Genomic DNA, 26,423 nt, shown 5'->3' with positions numbered 1-26,423 from the left:
CTGTTCAAATGGATATACGTGCATGGCTAAAGTTTCCAGCATGTGGGTATGCAGCACGGCTCACCCGTGAGCTGGGGGCTTGCAGTAAATACAGATTATATTCTGATTAAAGGCTACCAACACCCAAGTATACATACTTCTCCGACACCTGTGATTCCATGCATAGTCACATGTGACACAAACAAGTAGATAGGCCATTTGTGGGGTATGGCCTGTGGAGGGTTCCTCCCCAGGCAGAACAAAAGCCCTCAAGTCCCAGGATCACGTGTGGAGTGGACTAGTCAGAAGAAGAGCCCCGAGAAGCATCCGCTAACTTTTTCATATGAGCCTGACTTTGCAGACAGCTATTCCCTTAGCACAGTTGGGAAGCAGGTTCCTTCTGGCGTGTCCACTGTCTCATTGCAGGCTCACTGAATATTTAATGATACCATTTGCCTTCCCAGGAGGAGCTCAGAAAGGCTGAAACTGTTGTGGTTTCGGGAGATGGGCCGCAGGGCTGGTGTTGATACGAAGTAGGCTGGCCAGTGTCCTCTCCCCGGAAGCACCTCCAGACTGGAAACCCTGAAAGACAGTTTGAAGCTGGGGAGATAGCAGGGCAGGGAGAAGAGGCCATCTGGGTGGTTCCGGGCACCAGGGAGGAGCCATGGGGAGGAAGAAAACGAAGTGCTGAGCTGGTGTCAGATGGCTTTACTCTGCGGTAGGATGGAAACTGAAGGCTAGCTCTCACATGGAAGCGCTTGGCTCGGATTCAGGTCCGCACAAGGACCATGGAATGGTGAAGCCAGAAAGAACCTCATTTCTCTTTTGTTCTCAAATAAGCATTTTACAGATTGAGAAACTGGAGCATTGCTTATAGACGATCTCTGGAGTCATACAGATATGTAGTGGCCAAATGTGTTCATTCTGTCTACTTCCAGATTATTCAACAGTCAGCAATCCGAGGGATCTCTCAGATGGGTACCCTCCCGCTGAGCTACATCCTCTAGCCATCAAGTGATCTTTTCAAGACTCAGGTCTGTTGCTTTAAATCCTTGATGGCTTCCATGCTCCCGTGGCACTGAATGTGAACTCACTCCCCCTTACTAATGACTTTACGTAGGATTCTCGCACCCTTTTACCCCCCCCCCCAAAAGCACCTGGCCTCCAACCAGCCATCACCCTCTTGCTCCAGTGTGCCACCATTCCCACCTTTGCTTGCTGACTGCCCTATTGGAACTCTCTGACGCAGTTTTTCGTGTGTGTGTGTGTGGGGGGGGGTGTTCAAGACAAGGTTTCTCTGTGTAGCCCTGGCTGTCCTGGAACTCTCTCTGTAGACCAGGCTGGCCTTGAACTCACAGAGGTCTGCCTGCCTCTGCCTCCCAGGTGCTGGGATTAAAGCTGTGCCCCACAGCCACAAAGCTCGGATCTTCTTGTCAATTGTTTCTTCTCCCTGTTTGTATCTAAATTCAGGGATCATTTCTTCTTTCCCCCGCCAACACACATACCACCGACTCATCCCCTATCCCATTTCTCTGCCTCTATTCTTTATAGCCCTTATCCCTAGAGGAAATTAACTCATTGTGCTTATTTTGCTTACTTGTCTCTTTTTCCTCGCTGGGCTATAAGCTATATGAGGTCAAAGACAGCATTCTGTCTTGCTGTCTATTATATTCCTATCTCTGAGAATAGTGTAGACTTCCAGTTGCAGAGAAGCAGATCTCTAACACCTTCTCCATTTCACTACCTCACCTCTTATTAATAATGATTTGGACATCACTGTGTCCTTGTATCTGGAGATAACGTGAACTCATGCAGGAAAGCAGCTAGACCTCACCATGGTGGCTGATACCCGGAGGGTGAGAACTCAGCTCTGGGCTTGTTTTTCAGAGTCGTGGTTTTGAAAATTAGAGAAAATAACTACCTGTCTGAGCACTGTCCAAGGTCGGGGTAGAAAACCTGGGCGCAGTGACTGATACTGAATGTCTTTATGTATATGTTATCACTTGTGTAATAAATTATCCTCAAATTCAATGTGTTACTCTCTCATTTGGGGACCCTTTTACTAGAAATTCATTGAGAAACATGGGTAGGGTGACATGAATGAAGAGCAGAAGAAGGAGCAGAAATAAGCATCTATTTCAAATTACTCCTTGTCCGTGTCTCAATGACAAACTTCAGGAAGGAGAAGGCTAGGGATATTGGTTAAGATGAGGCCTCAATATAGCTGGGGATTTTTATCATCCATAAGTAAAGAAAACTATGCTTACAGTGATGATGATGAATGCGGTGGCAGTGGGAACAATCCATTCAACAAATGTTTCTTAGATGCTACTATGGGCCATCATCATGAGACAACGGCAAACCCTGCCCTCGAGGTCTAAACCTCAAAGGAGGCATGGAGAAAACCACACTAGTGTTCCGTTCTCACCAGTTCACAGTCATTTGGGACGTAGTCTCTATCACCAGAGTCAACGACAGCGTCTCAAAATTTCTCTCCTCTAAGCTGTTCAGGCTGATGCCTGCTCAAAAACAGAGTCAGACAGAGAGGCAGTCCGCTGCGTGTGTTGGAGGTGGACAGTGCAGTTCAGATAGCTTGACACATATCTGATTGTCTAAAGACTTCTACAGATTAGGGATTCAGGTTCAGCTCAGCTGGTCCCTTTGGTTTAGGCATTTTCATGAATGTTTATAAAGATGTGGGCCAATTCTCACATGTCAATACTCAGCCAGAAAAGGGTCCATTTCCACTTTCACTTACATGGTGACTGGCAGGATTCAGTCCTTAACTGTGGGATCATGGCCTTGGTTCTTCTCTAGCTGTTGGGCTAGCACATACTTTGCTTCTTTTTTCTTGTTTCTATTTTCCTTTCCCTTCCTTCCTTCCTTCCTTCCTTCCTTCCTTCCTTGCTTTTCTCCCCAAGACAGGGCTTCTCTGGTAACAGCTTTGGCTGTCCTGCAATTGCTTTGTAGATCAGGCTGGTCTTGAACACAGAGAGATCTGCCTGCCTTTGCCTCCCATGTGCTGCGATTGAAAGCATGCATCACTACCACCCAACTTACCCTCTGTATCTTATCATGAGGCCTCTCTGTAGCTCACAAGAGTCAGAGAGTCAGTGCAAAGACTAAAGGAAATGTCTTTGTGTTGTAGGAGCTGCGGGTTGCATTCACCACCCAGCTCCCGCCACCGGCTAGCTTTACACGAAATAACAACACACAAATTGTATTCACTTAAACACTGCTTGGCCCATTATATCTAGCCTCTTCTCGGCTAACTCTCGCACCTGGACTAGCCCATTTCTAATAATCTGTGTAGCCCACGAGGTGGCTTACCAGGAAAGATCTTAACCTACGTCCATCCTGGGTCGGAGCTTCATCGATAGCGTCTGCCCGGGAGAGGGGAGCATGGCCTCTGAGCTCACTTCCTCTTCCTCCTAGCATTCTGTTCTGTTTACTCCTCCCACCTATGTTTTAACCTATGAGGGCCAAGCAGTTTCTTTATTATAATTAACCAATGACCTTCCTCCATCATCTTTGGATCCTGATATCTGAGGTGATACTCCATCCCTTTTTATGTGTAGTAAAAGCTGGTCACCAGGTCCATCCACACACAAGGCCATAAATCTTAGGAGGAATGGATCAATGGGGACATTTAGACATTCTCTACCATAAACTAGCCTGAATTTTGAATTCTCTCTTGACATAAAATACAGTATAACAAACAAATAGCTATGTAAAAATTCCACATGGCACCTGGGAATTTAATTAAAAGCTGTACTGTGGCCAGGTGGTGGTGGTGCACGCCTTTAATCCCAGTGCTTGGGAGGCAGAGGCAGGTGAATCTCTGTGAGTTCAAGGCCAACCTGGTTTACAAGAGCTAGTTTCAGGACAGGCACCCACCAAAGCTACAGAGAAACCCTGTCTTGAAAAACCAAAAAAAAAAAAAAAAAAAAAAAAAGGCTGCATTGTGTTTCAGGGCTTCAGGTTCAGAGACCAACTACATAAGCTTAGACTAGTTTCTTCAAGCCAAAAATTTGAAAATAAAACCTACTACCTAATAAATACAGATACAGTGGTTCAAATCTGTTATCCCAATACTTGAAAGTAAAGGCAGGAAGATAAAGAGTTGGCAGAAGACCTGGCTTACAATAGTGGGTTCAAGGTCAGCCTGGGCTACAGTGAAAGATTTTCATTAAAAAACAATCACTTTGGTAGGACACTTGTCAAAATATATGTTCTGAGGTTGCTCCCCAAGGAATTCTTTTTCAGTAGATTTGGAAGTAGCCCCTAAGAATTTCTTCTCTCTCTCTCTCTCTCTCTCTCTCTCTCTCTCTCCATCTCCCCTTTCCTTCCTACGTTCTCCCTTACTCACCTCCATTTCTTCCTGACAGTATTGTACTCTGTAGCTCTGGATCATCTTGAACTCACAATCTTGCCTCTGCTTCCCAGGTACTGGGATCACAAATGTCTGCCGCCATACCCGGTGAGAATTCACTTGTTTTACTTTTTTTATATTATTTATTTATTTATTAAAGATTTCTGCCTCCTTCCCGCCACCGCCTCCCATTTCCCTCCCCCTCCCCCAATCAAGTCCCCCTCCCTCATCAGCCCAAAGAGCAATCAGGGTTCCCTGACCTGTGGGAAGTCCAAGGACCACCCACCTCCATCCAGGTCTAGTAAGGTGAGCATCCAAACTGCCTAGGCTCCCCCAAAGCCAGTACGTGCAGTAGGATCAAAAACTCATTGCCATTGTTCTTGAGTTCTCAGTAGTCCTCATTGTCGGCTATGTTCAGCGAGTCCGGTTTTATCCCAGGCTTTTTCAGACCCAGGCCAGCTGGCCTTGGTGAGTTCCCGATAGAACATCCCCATTGTCTCAGTGTGTGGGTGCACCCCTCGCGGTCCTGAGTTCCTTGCTCGTGCTCTCTCTCCTTCTGCTCCTGATTTGGACCTTGAAATTTCATTCACTTGTTTTTCTTTAACATTTTTAGATCCATTTATTGGATTGTATGAGTGCTGTTCTGAACATACGTATGTATGTATGTATGTATGTATGTATGTGTGTGTGTGTGTATGTACTTCATATGCATGCACGGTGCCTGTGGAGGTCAGAGAAAGTATTGAGTCCCTTGGAATTGGAGTTCTGGATGGTTGTGAGCCACCATGCGGGTGCAGGGAACTGAGCCCAGGTCCTCTGCAAGAACAAAAAGGGCTCTAAAACTTCTCTCCAATCCTTTTCTCCAGCTCTGTGAGTTTCTATATTTTTATTTTTTCATTTATTCCGTCTCCCTCCCTTCTGTGTGCATGTGTGACGTGTGAGTCCGTACATGACACAGCACATGCATGCATATCAGAGGACACTTTTACATGGGTTCCAGGGGTTGAGCTCGGGCTGTCATATATGACCCAGCACATGCATGCATATCAGAGGACACTTTTACATGGGTTCCAGGGGTTGAGCTCGGGTTGTCAGACTTATGCAATAAACACTTTACCTACTAAGCCATCTGCTGGCCCCAAGAATTCCTATTTTTTAATGAATAGTCTAAGTACCTATGAAGAGGGTATCTGGTCCTGTATAGAATAGATGTTAATAATTTGCATATTAATGGAAATTCTGCAATTTTTTTCTTTAGAGTCCATGCATTTGAAGATGGTCAATGAAGATATTGCAGAATTTGGAAAAGCAATTTATAAGAAAGATTAGCATATGGATGAATTATGTATAGTATTCACTTGCCGAATGGTCTAAAGCTCAGAGCTTTCTAATTCCTGTAAAAACCTCCCCTGCCTTTGGCACACTCTGTCTAGGCAAATAGACAACAGCCAGCCTGGAGGCCCCTGGAGCTTCCCTGTTCAGAGAATTAAGTAGAACAGTTTCTAGAATGGGTCATATTGGATCTCTGGCTGTCCTACTATTTCTCCCTAGACTATTCCTTAGGCTTCTCATTCCGTCAGTCTTCTTGAAGTTCATATGACCCCAGCATATTTGTATGCAATGAAATATATCTGAAAACAACCTCGTTTAAAAGAATAAATCCATTAAGGAGCTGAGAACTTTCTGGCGTGAAATGAAAAATATTGATTGCTTCCTACCTGTTAGCAATGAAATCCCATCCAGTTAATTAACCTGCTCAGCGATAAAGTTTATTTTTGCCCTTCACCTTCGTTCCAAATCTTTAAAGCCATTAAAACAAGTACCTGGTCAATGAATAAATCTTCTCACCGAGAGGCATTTGGAGCCCTCTGTAGTCTGGCTCCAATCACCTTCCTGCCTTTTCTTTTAACTACTTGCCTCCAAGCGCCTTCCACCCTAACCCAGTGGAAGAGCTGACGTATTGTGTTCCTGCTGCCAAGAATGACTTTCTTCTCCCGAATTCTTTCTCCTTTTATTCTACATCTTTTAACTTTAACATCAGTTTGGATGTCATTTCCTGAAAAAGGCTTTCCCAGAACTCTGGCACCGATCCCCACCTCCCCCAACTTCTTCCCACCTCTCCTAATTGCTGCTAAACTGTAGGTATTACCTCCCTATCCTGAACACTCCGAAGACTCTTTAGACTTGGATCTACTTCTGTGGGCCTTAAATTTTGAGTGTGCATGTATTTCTGGTAGGAGACTCTTGAGGATGCAGTTCTAACCAATTCATTTCTGTATTCCCGTATCTTCTAACACCATTCCTTACTGATGATTGGTGTTCAGTAAATGTTTTCTGAATGTTTTAAATGGAGATCCATTGATTTAACATTTTCTTTATGGTTGCTTTTCCTCTCGAGGCTCATGATTCAACATTGAGGGAGTCTAATTCAGTGAGATGTTTCTCAGGACTCGTATTACATTCTAAACAGAATTCACAAGGTTCTATCTTTCTATAGACAATCCAGCTGTGTTCCCGCCCCCATCATTAGCAGTTTTCTGTTTACAGAGTGGCATAAGACAGTCTGCATACAGGTTCCAAATCTCTCTGAGATGCGGCTTTTCTGTCCCCTACCCCAGTTTACAACACAACACAATTGGAATTAGCATTTCATGGGTATAAAACCTTAAAGATCAATTTTAGATGTGACAGGTACTCAGTCATTTTACACTGATGGGACAAACATAAGTTTTACTGAAAAAAAAAAGCCATTGACCCGTTTAGTTCTTTCCCAGATCACCTGCTGGACTTTGGATGCTGCTGATGAAAATACAAGTACTGGTCCATACAAGGAACTCTAAACCATATGGAGGAAGACAAACATGTGGTGAGATCAGTTTTATAGAGAGTGACCTGCACAGTGTCAGAGGCAGATCGACGTGGGGCCATGTAGAGTACAGATGCTTCCAAATAGTTCATTTTGCAGCAGTGTCCCTGCAAGGATCAATCATTTAGGCATTATTGGATGGTTATTAAAAGAAGTGGCACTCTTTTTTATTCCATCTATTTATTTATTGCTTGTGTGCATGTGGAGAAGCATGTGGATGCCATGGTACGCACATGGAGGTCAGAGAAGAACTTACAGGAGTTACATCTCCCCTTTCACCAGGGATCCCAGCAATCAAACTCAGGTTGGTCAGGCTTGGCATAATTTTTCACCCACCGAGCCGTCTTGCAGGCCTGGCATAATTTTCAGATACTGACTTTGAGCAGGATCTCAGCATTCATGTCAGTAGCTGGGACATGATTTAGCCAAGCAGCCACGCTTGGTTGGTTGACCAAGACCTAGATGTCGGCCTTTGCTCCCTAGGGCTCAAGGGAATGAATCATTCAGAGACATCTGCAAAAGGGCAGTTTCCTTCTGATTCACTGAGCTTCATGCCAATGGCATTTTGGCGTGGCGATCTTACTTTCTACTCTGTCTATAGCTTCAGAATATCTAAATACATTAGCATAATTAGCTCAGCTATGCAGATGACTCACTGTTCTTTAAGTCTGTGACCCTGGATAAGTGGTGAGTGTTGGGGAGGGAGAGAAATTCTAAATTATAAATGTCCAAAGTCTGCAGTTGTAAACACCGAGTATTTATGCAGCCCGTTTTTTGGTTTCCTTCTCTTTGGGGGCTCTTTGCATTTAGGGATACTCTTCTGCTCATCAGAAATTCCTCCAGAAGGATGGGTAGGGTAATACAAGTCAGAAGAAGAAAAGGTAGAGGAAACTAAAATCAACTTCAAATTTCTTCTTGCTGGTGGCCCAGTGGAAGACTTGGATGGGGGGGGGGTGAGGGATATAGGTTAGCATGAGGCTGTATTATTGCTTTGGATTCTTATGACTCACAGCTGAAAAGAACATGATGGCTTGAAGATTGTGGTGATGGTGGCTATAAGTCACTAACAAACATATTCCTCATCTCAAGACATTGAGTCAGGCTTATGGGATCACTATGAAACCAAAACACAGCAGAGAATAGGAGGGAGGAAGGGATAGAGAGATAAAGGAAGAGAGGGAGAGACAGCCTTTCCCATTGCAGTTTAAATTCTAAAAGGCGAAATTGTTTGAAAGTTTAAAGCCCCTTTTTCATGAGGTTTCAGTCATGACAGATTTAATCCCCAGCAGGTACCAGCTTCGATATGGAAGTCACAAAACTTTATCTTTTCCAAAGCTTACAAAGTGACATTCACTTTAAGTGCTTTTAATGAAGAGCACCATGGATCCTGGTTAAGAGACAACTGTATTGGGTGTATAGGAGCTGAGGGAAGTGGTGAGAGGGTACAGTGAGCAGGGAGCCAGCAGGGAGCCTACCAATAGTACTGTCCACCCGAATCCTTTCCAGCTGGGGGAAGACGTGGGAGGGCCGGCATCACTCCACCATCCAAGTTCCCATTCTGCCTCTATTACTCTTCACTGCCTCCTCCCTCCTCTCCTAAATCCCTCCTCTTCGTTACCTCCCTTTCCCCTGGTTCCTCCCCATCCTTTTCCTTCAAACTGTTCTCTCTCCTCTGGCTCGCTCTCTCACAGTCTCTTTCGCTCTCATCTCCTTTCCCTCCTCCATCCCTCAGCCGCGTCTGCGTCAGGCCCCCACTAGCGTGACGCGCGGGGTCTGGGTGTGAGCTGTCCACTCACCCAGGTGCTGAACGCAGCAGCGGCTTCACTGGCCGCGCGGGTGGAAGTAGCTGGGTGCCTTCTCCGCTCCAAGAAGCCTGTTTCCAGTCCTCGGACCGGACCGTCAGTCTACTGCCCCGGCACCACCCTTCCAGCACCACCCCTTTGGGAACTGAGCCAGGGGGGGCAGCAGTCGCGGCGGCGGGTGCTGAGCAACGGCGGAAGACAACACCTGGCAGCAGGCTGGAATCTGATTTGCTTCCTTTTCGGTTTTTCTAAGAGATATATTTATATACGGTTCTGGGGATTCTCCAGGACCAAGCTGGAGCCAAGTGCCGTCTGCCTGACCTTCTCGGCCACACGGTCTCTATTCCCCCTCCCCACCTTCGGCTTACACCGCAAACAAGCCTTACGTCCGTCCGTGCATCTGCGAGGAGAGGTAGCAACAGCAGCGAGCCCAGCCAGCCAGAGGCAGCCGGAGGAGGGAGGGGCGGCGTGGGGGTGGGAGCAGAGAGCGGGCCGAGGCCGCCCTAGGTATGGGAGCGGGGGCAGAGCTGCCGACAGGACCTGGCAGCCGCCCTCCTCTACCCCCACCCGCCAGAAGCACTCTTTCCTGATTATCTGAGAACTGAATTGTCCATTAGTATTTTTTTTTATTTATTCTCCCCATCACTTCCCCACCGCCCCTACCCCCCACGCCTGCCTTGTCTCTGGTTGCATGGCAGCACTGCCCGGGAGCGGGGGCTCAGGGCCAGCCCCCCGGGAAGGAAGAGGAGGAGGATCATGAAGCCTGGAGTTGCGACCGCGCTGGACCGCGGGCAGCAGCCAGAGGACCAGCAGGAGCAGCTCCCGCCCTGGAGACACCAGGACGCCGACCAGCAGTCGCTTCTGCCGCCACAGCAGCAGCGCCGGTCGCGTGCAGACCCAGAGCAGGAGGACGACGGCAGCGACCCAGAAGAGGACGACGAGGAGAAAGCGAGGCCACTTTCCAGCTCGGACCTGCCTATCTTCCAGCTCTCGAACCTCGCCCGAAGGGACCTTTGATGGAACCAAGGGGAGGGGCCTCGGATTTACAGACTGCAGCTGGAGTGGGCTGGGGGCTGAGGTCATGTAACTATTCCTTTCTCCTGTCCCCTCCCCACGCCCCTCTTCTCTACCTCTTTTCTCTACTCCATCACCTTCCCTCTCCCAAGCACAGCCCTCCTCTATTCAGGACCTTAGGCTCTGGAAGCAAGCAGCCTTTGGAGGGTTAAGGATCTCTTTTTCCTACATTCTTTCCTGGTCCACCGCCCTATACCCCACCTCTTCTGTGTAGCCTTTTGGCTGCATAGGCAAAGCACAAGCTCTTTGCCCAATTTCACCTGCAACCAATTCCCCAGTTCCTTTCTTAAAAGCAACTCTGGTGCTACTGGGGGTTAATTGCTCCAGTTTTCTGCCCAAGAGAATTAGAACTTCTCCTAACCTTCTCTGCATCCCCCACAACCCCCCCCGCCTTCTCCCAAAGCTTCTTACTACCTGAGGAAGCTTATCTTTTCTCTCTCACGTGCAGTCCTGGATTCTTCACCGAGCTGGTTTCCCTAAGCCCAGATCTAGCTGCTCCAAATTTGATTTATAATCTTCTCCACCCTTTTATATAAGGGAGATTTACCACAGCCTAGAGATTTAAGAAGAACCTAGCAATCCTTTCCTTGGGAACTTTAAACAAGTAGACATTGGTCATACATCTCAGTCTTGATGCTTCTTCTATTGCCCCTATTCTGGGGTCAAAGACAAAAAGGAGACGACAGTCAGAGCTAAGTCTGAGGTTGGGGTGGGGCTGCCAGGACAAGAAACTTTTTTTTTTACTTTGCGTTTTTCTTAGGAGCGTTCAGAATCATCAGCTCGCAGTTGTCAGTCTAGGAGGTAATTTATTTGCTGCTTGGAGGGGTTGTAAGAAGAGCCAATAAGAAAGGAGGTTCTTCTTTAACACAGAAACACTGTGGACCCCAAGCCCCACCCTATCCACCTCTTCAAAGACTCCAGCTGCCCCTCTCCAGTCCTCTGCTTCCCTGTCACATGCTCATGCCCCTGGGTGGGCTGCTGTGGTGCTGCTGCTGCTGTGGCCGCTATTGCTGTGGATTGTGCACCCCAGCTCCCCAGATGTTGCGCCACCAGGGTCTCCTCAAGTGCCGCTGCCGAATGCTCTTCAATGACCTGAAGGTTTTCTTACTGAGGCGCCCCCCTCCAGCGCCCCTGCCCATGCACGGTGACCCCCAGCTCCCTGGTGTGGCGGCCAACAACAACACCCTGCCGGCTCTGGGTGCCGGGGGGTGGGCAGGCTGGAGGGGCCCTCGAGAAGCCGTGGGAAGGGAGACCCCTCCTCTGCCACCTCCACCACCTTTGCCTCCTTCCGTGGAAGATGACTGGGATGGCCCAGCCACAGGGCCACCTGCCTCCCTGCTCAGCAGTGCTTCCTCCGATGAATTCTGTAAGGAGAAAGCTGAGGACAGCTACTCTCTAGGAAGTAGCCTGGACAGTGGCATGAGGACTCCCCTCTGCCGCATCTGTTTCCAGGGACCAGAACAGGTGAGTCCTTTCCACTTCCCCTGCTTTGGTGTGTGGTATTCTCCAGGCCATGAAGATTGCCACTTAACTGTTTGCCCTAGGGAACTATTATACTGTTTCTAGTGTCAGAGACAGTAAGTGTTTAGAGTTTCTCAATGATGTTTTGGTGAAGCTTGACCAATAGGTGCCGGAAGGAGTCTGTTGGATAACTAGCTCAGTTGCACTTGGATTTTGCACCCTCCCCCAAAGCAAGTCTCTTCAATTCCATCCCCAAACTTCCCTAAGTACTCAGAACAGAAGATCCAGAAGCAATGAAGTGGAGAGACTCAGAGGGACCTTCATGTTTGTTGCTAAAAAACACTTTTAGCTGGTTTCTTGTTGGTAACCCCCTCAATCCATAGTCACCTCTACATTCATATTTCTCCCTTTCCTGAAATTGTGTCAAGATTATGCTCTCCCTTCCTAGTCTTATAGAGTGAAGTCCAAAACCCCTGTTTGTTTGTTTCCTTTGAGGCTACCTCAGTTTGCCAAGACACTTTTTGGTGATCTTGAATTTTCCCTATGTTGGAATCAGATACTTTAAGCCAGAGTGAGTTTAAGGGACATTGGGAAAGAATCTTGCCAGATCTACTCCCCTTCCCTTACACTTTCCCCATTCATGGCATGGGACAGAGATTTTTTTTTTCAAGTCAGGCAGGGTCTCCCTTCCTTATCTATTCAGATTTCCACAGACAACCCTCTCATTACTCCAGCTGTCTAGTGTTCACAACACTGGATGGATGTGCTAATCCACAACAGTTCTGAATTGTGAAAACACATAGTGAAGAATCCCAGGAAAACAAGACTCACCTGGAGATCAGGTCTCCTTAGTGATGGAGGAGCGGCCACATTTGATAGGGATGTGGGCAGGGTTCTGTGATCACCTCAGTGACCGCTTCAGCAGTCTCTCGAAGCGGAGAGATCCTGGGTGTCCCTGCATAGGTGTCAGTAGAGTAGGGTGCCACATTGGTGTTCCTGATAGCCCCCTTCTTGCTAACTCTATGAGACAGGCACAGGCGTAGCTGACATTTTCATTCATTTTTCCTCTCTTGACTCTGAATGGGCAAAGCACTTAGGGACTGGTGATGCCTGGGGCTACAGCCTAGGCACTGTGAAAGGAAGTGAAGAAGTCTCTCTGAGAGACTGAGGGTTGGGCTCCTCCATTTATAACTATGGTTACCTGAAGCAGCAAACGAAATGCTGGTGGCTCAGGAGGTCCAGGTTGCCCACTCACTATCTTTCTTGTAGGACATTGCTCCATTGTCAGTACCAGGCTTCTGTGGAAGGTGTGTGGCTAATAGCAAAGATGAGCCTCGCTCAGGTCAGGATTTGTCTCATTCAGGGACCCCAGCTTTCCCAAAACATAGAGTGATTTTGCTTATTAACTTCCAAAACTATTTCTTCCTCCCCCATATGGGCTGGCGCATGTGTGCGTATCACAGGGGCTATTGGAAGTGTGCCTTCTGGCAAGAGCTCTCTTGTCTCTAGAAAACAGCAAGTCTTGGAATGTGTACTGAGATAATATTTCACCTGCTGTGAAATATTCTTCAAATAACTTTATGCCTCTAGGCTTCCATTCCAATTTCCACGAGATAGCACTTGCTTTCCATATTCTTCCTTTGTAGGAGAGCCCAGAAGTGTGAAAATACCTTGTAAGGGATTAACATATTATTAACATGTTTTTCAATCATGGAAAAGCTGCATTTTTTTGGAAACAAAGGGGGATCATTAGTAATACCCTAAAATGCCCTCTTGTGACCCAAGGGCTGACCAAGGGCTGGGAACATCTGCTGTTCATCATCTTTACTGTGTGTTATAAATGAAACGCTGAATAAAAAAGCTACCATCACTGGAGGAATGGGTTCTCTTATTATGTGGGGGGGGGGCTGTGTCTTCACTGTGATGGGACCAAGTCAAGCCCTTCTTAAAATGATTATCACGGGTCAGGTGGTGGTGGCGCATGCCTTTAATCCCAGCACTTGAGAGGCAGAAGTGGGTGGATCTCTGAGTTCGAGACCAGCCTAGTCTATTGAACGAGTTCCAGGACAGCCAAGGCTATACAGGGAAACCATGTCTTGAAGAAAGAAAAAAGAAAGAAAGAAAGAAAGAAAGAAAGAAAGAAAGAAATGATTATCGTGTTTGGGGGGTTTACTTGCTGTAGGAGCCTGGGATCATGCTACAGTGGTAACAAGAGAAATGGGAGTTGTTATGTTTCCCAGTTCTCACTTTTATTTATAAAATTTCAATGAGGAAGGAAGACAAAGGAGAGAAGCTGGGGCACTCTAGAGAAAGAGAAAAGAGGAGAGGTGGAGACAGAGAAGGGTCAGGTGGAGATTTCTGTATTTCAGTTTCTGTTGAGACAGACAGACAGACAGACAGAGATCACTGTCAAGCAGTTGTCTCTCCCTAGTCTAGGAGGGGAGTGATCTGCGACCTGAATAGCTGAATGGCTTGGTTCTTTTCCACCTGTCCAAACAAAGGAACCAAAAACTTGCCCTTCCACATACCACGCTTTCATTCGCCACTACTCGAGGATCCAAAAGCTTGACAAAAATAAAGATTTGGTCTCCTCCTGCAAAGTGTTTACAGTAACACAGTGAAGGGCTCCAGGGAGATTCAGTTAGGTTCACATTTGCAGGTTTCCACAAAGGACTTTGCATCCATTCACTCGTGTGTGCTTATTTGATGGTTAAAAGCCACAGAGTGCCATGGCTCCAGGACTAAACCTCCCTAAGTGAACAAAAGCAGATGAGATCTCTGCTGTCTTGAAGCTGGCCTTCCGGGGGGGGGGGCACAGAAATGGGCAAATGAACTAGTAGGTAAACAAGGTGATTGCAGATGGAGAACCACAGTGAAAACAAGTAAGACAAGACCATATACAATAATGAGTTAACCATGAATGAAAAGAAGGGACAAGATAGTCCATCTACCTTCGATAGGGCAAGCAGGGAGAGCCTCCCTAAGAATGCCCCATCCAAGCTGGCACCTAAATGATGAGGAGGACCTGGCAGAGTACAGATCTGGGGAAAGCCTTCTCTCTGCATGAAACAACAAACTCAATAATCCAAATGTGAGCAGACTTAGAATGTTTACAAAACAGAAGAGGAGTTCTGGGAGGAGAAGGAAGGATGGGGTATGCTTTGAGAACCTGTTGGCTCATTCTAGAAAGTTCCTGAGTAGCCATTCCATTCTCCTCTCAGCCATTCGTTCATGTAAGACTGTGTTCATAGACCCCTGAGAGTGTGCGGCAGGGGCTTTTGCATCTCCCCTTACTCTCTACTCGTGGCTAGTGTCTAACCCTCCTAGAAGAACAGTGCACCGTAGTTGGTATGGTGAGGCTGCCTGAGGTCAGATGGCCCTAACTGGAGTAATGAACTAGCTATATGGCCTAACTGTGCCTCCGATTCCTCATTTGTACGATAATGACAGTCTCTGCTTTGTAGGATGGCTCTGAACACCAAGTCAGTCAATGCTACAACAGCAGCCGTGGCAGTGTCCTGTTCTGGTTATTATTCTCTCCAATGTGAGACAGCATCCCCTTGCTTTGTTCAGGTGTGCCCCAGCGCACAGGCTAGCAGGAGGGCTGGTGCTGCCGTGGATGGCTTCTCTTGCACGTATAATGCTCTAGGCACAGAGTGCTGTTCCTCTGTTTCCAACACCAAAGTCTTTATTAAGAGCCAACTAGGCCTGCTGCTTCACCGAGCAGGGGCTAGAGACACGCGTTAGATGTGGCCCGGTCTTCTAGGATGTCACTATCTAACCCAGACATCACAGGACCTGACAGAGATCAAGAACACACAGAGGATGAGCCTGAGTGAGTTTCGTTATTATCTGAACAAGAAAGAGACAGGTTTAAAAACAGTCAGTGGGTTGGATACCTATTCAGAAAGAGAGGTATGGAGGATGGTGGTGGGGGATTTGCTACTTTCCCCCAATTAGTCAGGAAGGCTTCTCTGTTGCTGTTGAAGACCAAGTGAGAGGAAATGGATTCCGGCTGAAAGGTTGAGGCTAGATAGAAAGCAACAGAAAAGATGTCAGAAAAGTGTGCTTCACAAAGAGACGACACCACCTGCCAGGCTGGGAGGCTGTGGAATGCCTGAAGGTGGGGCTCAGGGCTAAGGATGCAGTCTAGAGCAAGGTTGGGAGTAGACACACTCTTTGGATTTAATGAAAAGTAGGAAACACGTCTAGAGGAATTCAGCAGACTCGAGTGTCTTTCTTATTCCTCCGGGGCTAGCTTCCTGAGAACTTTGTTCACAGAGAAAGAGAATGACAAGGAAGGTTTTAGTGTGGTGGGTTATTGAACCATAGAATAAAGGTTTTACAAGGTTCAGAGGAACGTGCTAGATGCATGGAGAACTCTGGGAATGAAGATCCAGAAGAGCAGTTTAGGTCCAGATGATGCATTGGCTCTTCTGGGAACTGCGGTTTGAGTTTGTATTTCCTTGTGTACTTGCTTCATTAATACCTCTTTGCGCAATGAACAAAGCCATACCTAAAGCTTATGAATCTTAGACAAAGATGATAATAGAAGCTCTCACACTGTAGGCTAGAATATTTGCAAGTAATAAAGCCATCTAAACAGACTGTTAAATACAGCTCTCTCCTCTCAATCTGACTACTGTGGATTCAAAGTAAGTAGGAGAATGAGTTTGAATTTATAAATTTGAGATTTGTCTGAATTCTGCATTGGCCGATGGAGCTATCCACAGACCACTCTGATTCTCTCATCCAAGTTCTGTCCATACCATTTGCTAAACAGTGGTTTCTTCCCATAGTCCTCTCGCCTAGGATGGAAGTTTATAGACGTGAAGAAAGTCCTCCAGGTTCTAGGAGCAGGCTTATCTCTATCTGGGCAAGAACTCCAGGGTACCAGGTAACTGGAGCACATTCCAGAAGAGGGACCTGGCTCCTCATTTTTTCAGACTCCTTCTCTGTCGTCAGCTGTGCTTGAGGAGGGAACAGCTATTAACTTCTAAAGCCAGAGGACTTGCCTGGGTCCAAGGGAGGCATTAGGAAAGGACAATAAGATCCCAGGAGAAAGCGGCCTGTGTGTGCTTTTTTCTCATCAGGTCATTAGATCTCAGCCCAGAGCCTGGGACTCACTTCAGTGCTCTAAATTAGGTGATGAAATGTTTGCTCAAGTGGGCATATCCATAGTCAAGATAATTGGGAAAAAAAAGAGGAATGTTTAGGAGAAAAAGTAAAAAAGCCCACTTCCATCTAGTGCTGAAAGTGTGTTGTAGGAAAGAAGGGCCATAAAGGGGAGTGCCTTGGCTGGTGAGGGATCTCCAGGGGAGTTAGTTTGAGCTTTGATATCAAGTACATTCTGTCAACGCTAGGCAAAGATGCCATAGACAGGTTTAGAGAGAAATCTTATGGATGTCTGGAGCTAGAAGATGCTTTTTTCTTGGTTTGAGAGTTTCAGTTCACAAAGGACATTGGGGTGGGGGGGAGGGCAGAAGGATTTCTTAAATCCAAGCAGAAAGAAATGACACCCTATCCTGCAAGGCTTATCTAATGTTGGGACATCTTGTCTCAGTAAGCAGAGTATTCAAATGTGTCCTTGAGAAATAAATGGACTTTGTCATTGTTTATAGGAACCCCAAATTCTTGGTAGTCCTATGATTGGTGTAATCATGGCTTTTCACCATGCACGTACCAGGGTAGGGAGCAAGCTCTTCATGCCCGATAGGCAAGACACCACCACAGACGGAAGAATACAGGTTTCTACTTGAAAAGGTGGTCACTATCTTCAGTTTTTCTATTGCTGCCTTTTAGTTTCTACTTCCATTTAAAGTTCCTACTTCAGCTTCTATGGGTCCTACTAAAACTGCAAGCTCCAAGGACCCTTTCTTCATCTTAATGCTAATTCTTCATTACCAATGCTCTAATGTCTGCTGGGCATTGATATAAAGATGCTCAAATCTCACAGCCAGGTACTGGATATTTTGCCGATTTGGGTATTATTGACATGCACAGACCATGCTTATGAAAATACCAGAATATGTCTCTTTCTCTCTATCTCTTACACACACACACACACACACACACACACACACACACACACACACAGAGAGAGAGAGAGAGAGAGAGAGAGAGAGAGAGAGAGCGAAAGTGAGCAAGAGATAGAGAGAGGGAGAGAGAGGGATGGGTTGGGGGAAGACACTCACCATCTTGACAGCGGTACAATCAATTATCTGTTGATCCTTCTCACCAGTGGTTCTCAGCCCTCCTAATGCTGCGACCCTTTGATACAGTTCTTCATGTTGTAATGATCCCCAAACCTAAGATTATTTTTGTGGCTGCTTCATAACTGTAATTCTGCCACCGTTGTGAATCGTTATGTAAACGTCTGCTATGCAGGATATCAGATATGTGACCCCTGTGAAAGAATCACTTGCCACGCCCCAAAGGGGTCATGACCCACAGGTTGAGAACTGCAGCTCCACCTGTTGCTCTCTAGAGTGATCTTGCACTTGCTAGTCTGCATCAGTTTGGGAAACTTTGACTCACTTATTGGGTGTGGCTTCAGGCTCAGCCATTCATCTAGAGAGTTACTTAATACAGCTGGAAGGGCAGGAAGTTGAGAAATATGGATTCTGAGAGAGCCTGAGAGAAGGTAAACATGGGGAATAGCTGAGAACGTGGTTGGAGAAGCCCAGTTGTATCCTATGAGTGTAGGACAGGGAAGGAAGCTGAAGGAAGGGGGCATCCTAGAAGGGCTGAGGGAGTGAGCGAGCACTTCTTGTTTGATGGCGAGAAAGCCTGAAGGTAAAGGAGCTGGCAAGTGAACATTGGGTGGCCCAAGCTGCACCGCGTCCCCTCCCCTACACGAGATGAATTGTATGCAAGGCAGGATGTGCATATATACATATATATTATATCCAGTGCACATTTGATATCTCCTTGTTTGGATGTGAAAAGCAAAAATGGATGTACACAAGGGAGCTAACCTCATGACAAAATTGAATAAATTACGTTTTCCAGAATATCTTTTACTTGTTCTTTAGATGTGCTTTATGCATACATGACAATTTCATATATAGAGAGTATGTATTGATGTTATCTACCCTGACTCCCCTTCCCACTCCCTCTGACTGTCCCCCAAAATAACCCTTTCCACTTCCATTTCATATCTTCTCCTTTTTATTTTCTTCTTCCTCTTCCTCTTCTCCTTCTCCTTTTTTTTGTTTGTGTTTTTGGGACAGGGTTTCTTTGTGTAGCTTTGGAGCCTGTCCTAGAACTCACTCTGTAGGCCAGGCTGGCCTCAAACTCACAGAGATCCACCTGCCTCTGCCTCCCGAGTGCTGAGATTAAAGGTGTGTGCCATCACTGCCTGGCCTTTTTTCTTTTATAACCCACTGAGTCCAAACAGTGATGCCTGTTAGAATTCTTGATCTCGTGTGGGTGGCCACAGCGCAGGGAGTTCATGAGAGTGGCGACTGTATCATGTCCAGAAGGCAGCATCTCAGAGCATTCTCCCATCATCCAGCTCTTATGTTCTTCCCCCCTCCTTCCCTGGTCTTGAGCTGGAGGGTGATAGAGATGTCCCAGTTGGGGATGGACACTCAATAGTCAATTATCCTCCACACTTTGATCAGTTAAGAGACTGTGCCTTAACTGCTTGCCCATGGTAGAGGGCAGTCTCTTTGGCTAAGGTTGAGAACAGCAGTAGCCTACGGTATAAACGTAAATATTTAGAAGGCAACTGAACGGCATGCCCATTGAGCAATACAATGCTAGCAGGTTTTCCACTAGAGCCCCTGGGTTTTTGACCAGGGTTATAGTGCCAAATATGATTCTACTCATGAGGAACAGGCCTCAATCCAACCAGAAAGTGGTTGATTTTCCCTCTAGCCTTCATATCACTATTGCACTAGCGGGCACATCCTGCCTGGATGCTCAGCATTGTAGCATTCAGGTTCATCACCTGGGGCTTAGCAATGTCATTAATGACATGTCCCTCCCTGTGGCCTTCTTCTGGCACCATCAAAGCTAGCCAGAGTGGAGGGGGTTTTCTGGTCGGTTTCAGCATGATTTTGTGTGCTACAATCCACATGTGTTATAGCTTCAGCAAAAGGTCTTATTCTCTGTTTTTTTAAAATATTTATTTATTTATTATGTATACAATATTCTGTCTGTGTGTATGTCTGCAGGCCAGAAGAGGACACCAGACCTCATTACAGATGGTTGTGAGCCACCATGTGGTTGCTGGGAATTGAACTCAGGACCTTTGGAAGAGCAGGCAGTGCTCCTAACCACTGAGCCATCTCTCCAGCCCCGGTCTTATTTTCTGTTATGATGAGAGCAATAGCATTAACTGTGTTGTTTGGGGGAGTCCCCAGAGACTCCCTGACTCGTGGGGAGATAGCCCAGTCTTGGCACTTGGCATTTTCATTTAATAGCCCATGTCTTCTAGAGGAAAGCATTGTCAACTTATGCAAGGTATCTGTGTTTAAACTCCTTTTTAATACTCTATTTATTTAGAGACAGGGTCTCACTATGTAGCTTTGACTATCCTGAAACTCACTAAGTAGACCATGCTGGCCTCGAATTCACAGAGACCCGCCTGCCTCTGCCCCCCAAATGCTGGGATTAAAGGCGTGTTCTGCTATGCCTGGCTTTAGTAAAAAATTTAAAGATTCATTTGATTTTTAAATCACATTATGTGCGTGTTTGAGTGTGGACATGTGAACTGCGTAAGAGAGAACATGCGGCATTTGTCTTGCTGGGCCTGGATATGAATTACATTTTGAGTACCAGGTAGGTGCTATCAGAAGAGGTGGGAAATCTGAAAATATAGGCTCTGCCTAGCTCTAGTAGCCAAGAAGTTACCTCTTGCCCCAGAAAGGGATACCCAGCTCCTAGGTTTTAACTCAGCTAATTGCTCTTTGAAGGAGGTAGGCATAGACAAAGTTTCCCTACATAGCCCTGGCTGTGCTGGAACTTACTACATAGACCAGACTGACCTTGAACTCACAGAGATCCACCTGCCTCTGTCTCCCACGTGCTGGGATTAAAGGGGTGCACCACCACCGCCCCCAGCCTCATGAAGATTTCTCTAGGCTGTGTGAAGCTGGCAACTAAAGCTAACTAAGATAGATACAAAACCCTTACTTACAGGATTAAGAGAACTAGTAAAAATAGTTAGCAGTACGGGGTTACAAAATGGGCCAAATACTCAATACTAATCTATGAAATTTCAAGTTGTCTACAGAATTACGGTGGAAGACGGATCAAATTATTTTCCTCATTTATAGAGAGGTTGATCTGAATGTGACGGGAGAAAGGCAAGACCTGCAGAGCCCTCCCGAAGCTCCCATCACGGCTAAGGTGCGACTCTGTACAGAGCAGGAGCTTTGCCATTGCTGACTCTTTCTCCTTCTTCCCGGAGCATATTCATTCCATGCGAATGATGCTATCTCTGGTCCCTAGCACATGCCTGGTAGGAAGCACATTTGTGAGTAGGTGTGTATCTGTGCACTTATGTGTATAAATTGAAATTCCTAGTATGGCGCTTAAAGATATTCTCTTCAGAGGCCCATCCAATTTAATTTTCTGTAAGATTTGTAAGGACAAATACTGATGACTATTGACCTAGCAATTGTAGTAATCATTGTCCTGGCGTGAGGTCACATGGCCAGAAACATATTTTCCTCACTCTGTTGAAGAATGATGGGAAAAACAAACTTTTTTTTTAACAACCCCCCCGCCCCCAAACAGGATAGACTTTGTGTCAACCACCACCCATGTCTCCGGGAGCATCGTCACACAGGCTTTGACATCAGAAAGGTGTATTTCATTCCCATTCAGGGCCCTCCCCAGGTTGGCTGTTTGTTTCATTCCCCTACTCCTGGATGTCACTGTTTGGAAGACAACGATGCAACACTAAATGTGAACACTTGTACGAATCTGACCCTACACACTAAAGATCTAAGCACATGACAACCTGTCATGAGTTAGGGTATAGCTCCCTTTCCATTGGTGTGTCCCAGACATTTAAGGCTGTATTAGGAGCCCAAGGAAACCCCAGCATGCACATGTTTAGATGGGGAGTCTCTGCTCAGCCGCTCCCACTTTCATTTTGCCTGACTCGGCTGAACTCTGTCCTCTCCCAGGGGTCAGAAATGCTATACCTCATCCTTATCCATTTCCACCACCATCATATCCTTGATTGATTTTTATCAAGCACTGTTCTATGCTTGGCAGCAAATGTTGAATTAAAAAAAAAAAAGACCGTTTACCTGGACTCTGAGTCCCCAGAAGCTGGGACCAGACTAAGCATACAGAACAGCAAGCAGAGAAAGGCAGAGGAGATCCTCACCCGGTGCATATCAGTGAGCTGCTTGCCTTCCAGCCATTGCTGAACTCATGTCCTGGAATATCTGGGGTAGGGTGGATGTGCTTCTAAATGACATTGACTCATGCAGGAGAATACTATTCCTGCCCGGTGTGACCTCGCGCCTTAGGATTGTGTCCAGGACAGAAATTTTGTTGTAGTAGCAGCCTGTCTTTAACACTTTTCCAACGTAGTTACTCTCCTTTGTAAACAAAAGGAGAAGGCATCAGACTCAGAGCCTTTGGCTACGCTCCAATATCTAAATAGAACTTTGGATTATTTTGTTCATATCTGTCTATTATTTTTAATAGTCTTTTCATTAACACAATGTTAACAGTAAAACAAAGCAGGAAGTTCAGAGAGTTCCCACGCACTCCCAGTCTTCCTGCCGCCAACATCTCCCGCCCAAGAGGTATGTTTGTTACAATTGATTAACCAAGATTAACCTCATTATTACCCAGAGTCCATCAGGGTTTGCGTTAGCTCTATCTTTTCCAAGGGTTCTCTCCACCACTCCGCCCATGTTTGTCTCCACCTCTTTGTTCCTCTTCTCAGTCATTCACTTCTCCCACCCACACAGTCTGACCTTTTACAGAATGTCAGCTAGTTAGGGCAGCAGATAGCTCTTTTAGTTTAATTTTTACACTTAGTAATATGCATTCGCATTTCCTGCATGCCCTTTTAGGGGCGTGTGTGTGTGTGTGTGTGTGTGTGTGTGTGTGTGTGTGTGTGCACGTGGGCCATGCAAGCGCTTTTTATTACTCGGTAATATTTCATTGAACGAAAGTCCCACAATTTAGTTTTTTGTGATAAATGACACTGGTTTTCATTTATGGAAGTGGTACAAAGCCATCTTTAGAGTAAATGCACTGAAATAAAGATGTGAGATAATTAAAAATGAAAATTTTGAAGAAAGTAATAGAGGTGGATTCCATATAGAATATCCATGCCTGAAGTCTGAATAATGCTCCCCTGGGCTTCACACCTTGTCGTAGTGACATTTTTATCATTTCTATGAAGAAAGATTTGCCCAGAGAGATGGCCTTGCTGTGAAGAGTGCTGGGTACTCTTCCAGAGGACCCAAGTTCAATTCCCAGCACCCACAGGGTGGCTTACAACTGTCTGTAACTCCAGTTCCAAAGAATCCAATGCCCTCTTCTGGCCTCCATGTTCACGACATTCATGTGTGGTGCTGTCACTTGAAGACAAAACACCAATACTTGTATTTAACAACACCAGCACACACTAAAAATGCAAGCAAATACATCTTTAAGAAAGAAAAGAAGGGTTTATCTTCCCTCACAGTTTGAGGTTGCAACCCATCCTGAACGGGAAGGCCTGGCTGCTGAGCTTGCTTATCTCTCTGTGAATCAGGAAGCTGGGTGGGGGGAGTGGGGAGTGGGGATGGGGGGTGGGGATGGGGGTTGGGGGGTGGGGGTTGGGGGGTGGGGGGATGATGCCTGCGCTCTGCTGGCTTTCTTCCCTACTGCCCTTTCCCCCTTGTTCATGAAATGGTGATATCCACATTTGGAGTGATTCTTTCCTCCCCATCAAACCTTTCCAGATGCGGCTTCATAGCCATACCCAGAGGGGTGGCTCCTAGGAGATTATAAGTCCAGTCAAGTTGATAACGATAATAACCATCATCCACTTTTAAAACAGTTCTGAAGCCTTCATGGGCACTAAAAGGACCTCAGGAAGGGGATGATATGCAGAGCTGGAGGCCACGATCTGCGTATGGTGTCATAGAGTCTACATTTTAAACCCTAAGGTTTTTGCTTCCCTCCCTCCCTCCCTCCCTCCCTCCTTTCTTTCTTTCTTTCTCTCTATTCGATTCCAAGGTGGCTGACTGATTGTTCTCAGAATACTGTATATTAGGAGACAACAATGTGGGAAAAAGAAATGTAGCCACAGACCTGAAATCCTAGGACAGATAAGGACTAGAGCTTGGGGCACCACGTCAGGAGGATGGGACTATTTGGTAAGACACATGACCATGTGTCCAGGAAGGAAATGATATGTCACCCAGGCAGAGGCTGGAAGAAATGCCTCATGAGTTTCTCTTTCCCTGCTTCATGGAACTGAAAGCTGCCTGTTTCGGACAGGGCAGCTGAAATATGGGAAAGTTCATCCCTGTGGGACGCTGACCTGAGGGGGCCCTGCTTTTCATGTGCTGCATTAAATCTGGGGTTTGCTGCTTTTGTTTTTCCTGTTGCTCAGTCACTGTAAGTTTCCTGAATGCAATCATTGATTCCCACTCCTGGGTTGGTGTGCTGCATAATTTTATGTCAAATTGACCCAGACTAGAGTCATCTGAGAGGGAGAGAGACCTCAATTAAGAAAATGCCTCCATTAGATCAGGCCGTAGACAAGCCTGTAGGGCATTTTCTTAATTAGTAGTCAATGGGGGAGGGCCTAGCCCACGGTGGGCGATTCCAACCCTGAAATGGCGGTCCTGGGTTCTGTAAGAAAGCAGGCTGAGCAAGCCATGAGGAACAAGCCAGTAACAGCTCCCCTCCATGACCTCTGCGTCAGCTCCTGCCTCCAGGTTCCTGCCCTGTTTGAGTTCCTGTCCTGACTTCCTTTGATGATGAACAGTGCTGAGAACTGGAAGCTGAATAAACCCTTCCCTCCCCAAGTTGCTTTGGTCCTGGCATTTTGTCCCAGCAAATAGACACCCTGCCTAAGACAGCTGTGTGCAGAGAGTATTTGAATACTGTCAAACCAGGAGCTTCCCTGGGAAAGCCCAGAAATCCCAAGTCAGAGCCACAGACACTAACCAGACCCACGCCTCACAATTTATTACGTGCGCTGGCTCAGCGAGACACGTTGATTTCTTCTACAACTTGCTGCTGTATCTTGAAGCATGGTTCTGTCTAACAGCAATCCCCCGGATGTCTAAAGGGAAGGTGCTCAGAGCTGAGCGAGTTCTAGAAGCCTCTCCCGTATTAGTGCTTGTCTTGGTAGTTGTAAAAGTTGAATGCTCCTCTCTGTGGCAAATTTTGAGAACACAGCCTGCCCCTCACTATACACTCCAGAAATGCTAGCAGTTAGTGTCGCCATTTCCTCCTTTGTAAAAGGAGGCTGAACTTGAGGATACTCAGGCTTCTAGCTCTGCTGTCTTTGTTTGTGAGAGTGGCTCTCAACCGTCCTGATACTGAGACCCTTTAATACAGTTCCTTATGTTGCAGTGCCCCAACCATGAAATTATTTCACTACTTCATAACTGCAATTTTGCTACTGTTTATGAATTGTAATGTAAATATGTGATCTGCAGGATACCTGATGGTAAACCCACCTGTTGAGAGCTACTGCACTAGAAGGAGGAAGAGTGATACCTGGGGCTGGTAGAAACCCAGTTTCTCCTTCCACCGGAAGAGAACTGGCTTAATGAAAGGGGGATGTACAGTACTTGCCTAGCATGGGCAGGTTCCTGGAATTGATTCCGAGCATGAGGAGGACCGTGGGAGGGGAAAGAAGGATAGGAGGAAGGAAAAGCAGCTTCAGGACTGAGCACTGAAGATCAAGCTGGGGAAAGAATTTAGGACACTAGAAATGAAAGCTGCTTCACCAACAAGTTCAATGGGAACACAGAGTCAAATGTGCTTTTGACAGAATTAGCATGGTGGATAAGATCATAAGACTATCAACTTGACCTTAGACAAGGCGCTGAAAAGCCAGACCGAGAAGCTTTCAGAACCGGAATCATCAGTCCCAATGCCGCTGTACCAGTGTGTGACATTGGTTGAGTCACACTCCGAATCTTAATTTCCTCCACTGTAGAATAAGAAAGATAATAACAGGGCATCGCTGTGTGCAAAAACTCTCAGCAGAGTGTGTCATACAGAATACAATAACATTACAAGCACACAATAAAGAGTCTCCAAATGTTGTTATTCGACCTTGCCAGTCTCCATCATTTCCTGCAAGAATTTCCTAAAGAATTTCTTCCTTGGACCGGGTGTGACTGTGGGTTGATGACTTCAGGAAGAGGTGCATATGTATGTATGGGTATGCGAAACCTAACTTATCGCAGCAACACTTATCAGCTAAATAAAAATTACCTTAGATATACAAAACATTTTTTAAATCTATAAGGAAGCATCACGGTGAACAAAATCAAAAACTGCCCTTCAATGTAGAATAAGCTCTTGTTAATAAATATGCCCAGCATAGCTCAAAATATGGTTATGATCATTTGAGGGTGCACAAAACTTTTTTCTCAGCTCATTTCTTTTTAAAAACTTATTACTTGGAGATGGGGAGATGGCTCAGTGGTTAAAAGCACTGACCGCTATTCCAGAGACTTGAGTTCAGTTCCCAGCAACCACATGGTGCCTCACAACCATCTCTAGTGGGATCTGATGCCCTCTTCCAACACAAAGGTGCATGTGCAGATAGAACACATCTCACTCCCAACTTCATGTCACCTTTCATTGTCTTAACTAATTCACTAAGTCCAATTGGTGTTGCCCAGTTCGTGGGTATGGGGGTCATTCATTGGAA

The 26,423-nt window shown here is 46.2% G+C and overlaps 1 protein-coding gene across 1 annotated transcript in view; it reads left to right on the top strand.

Moving 5' to 3' along the window:
• The first annotated feature begins 11,047 nt into the window (after positions 1–11,047).
• Marchf4 (membrane associated ring-CH-type finger 4) overlaps positions 11,048–26,423 on the top strand; it is a 123,569-nt gene continuing 108,193 nt past the window's right edge. The window contains exon 1 of the mRNA XM_041650747.1: positions 11,048–11,557. Coding sequence (XP_041506681.1) covers positions 11,048–11,557 — 510 coding nt within the window. The remainder of the gene's footprint in view (positions 11,558–26,423) is intronic.

The sequence above is a fragment of the Microtus oregoni genome, unplaced genomic scaffold, assembly GCF_018167655.1.
Source record: "Microtus oregoni isolate MIOR12 unplaced genomic scaffold, Mior012 000004F_ref0000308, whole genome shotgun sequence".
NCBI lineage: Eukaryota > Metazoa > Chordata > Mammalia > Rodentia > Cricetidae > Microtus > Microtus oregoni.
This window is presented reverse-complemented; position numbering and strand designations above follow the sequence as displayed.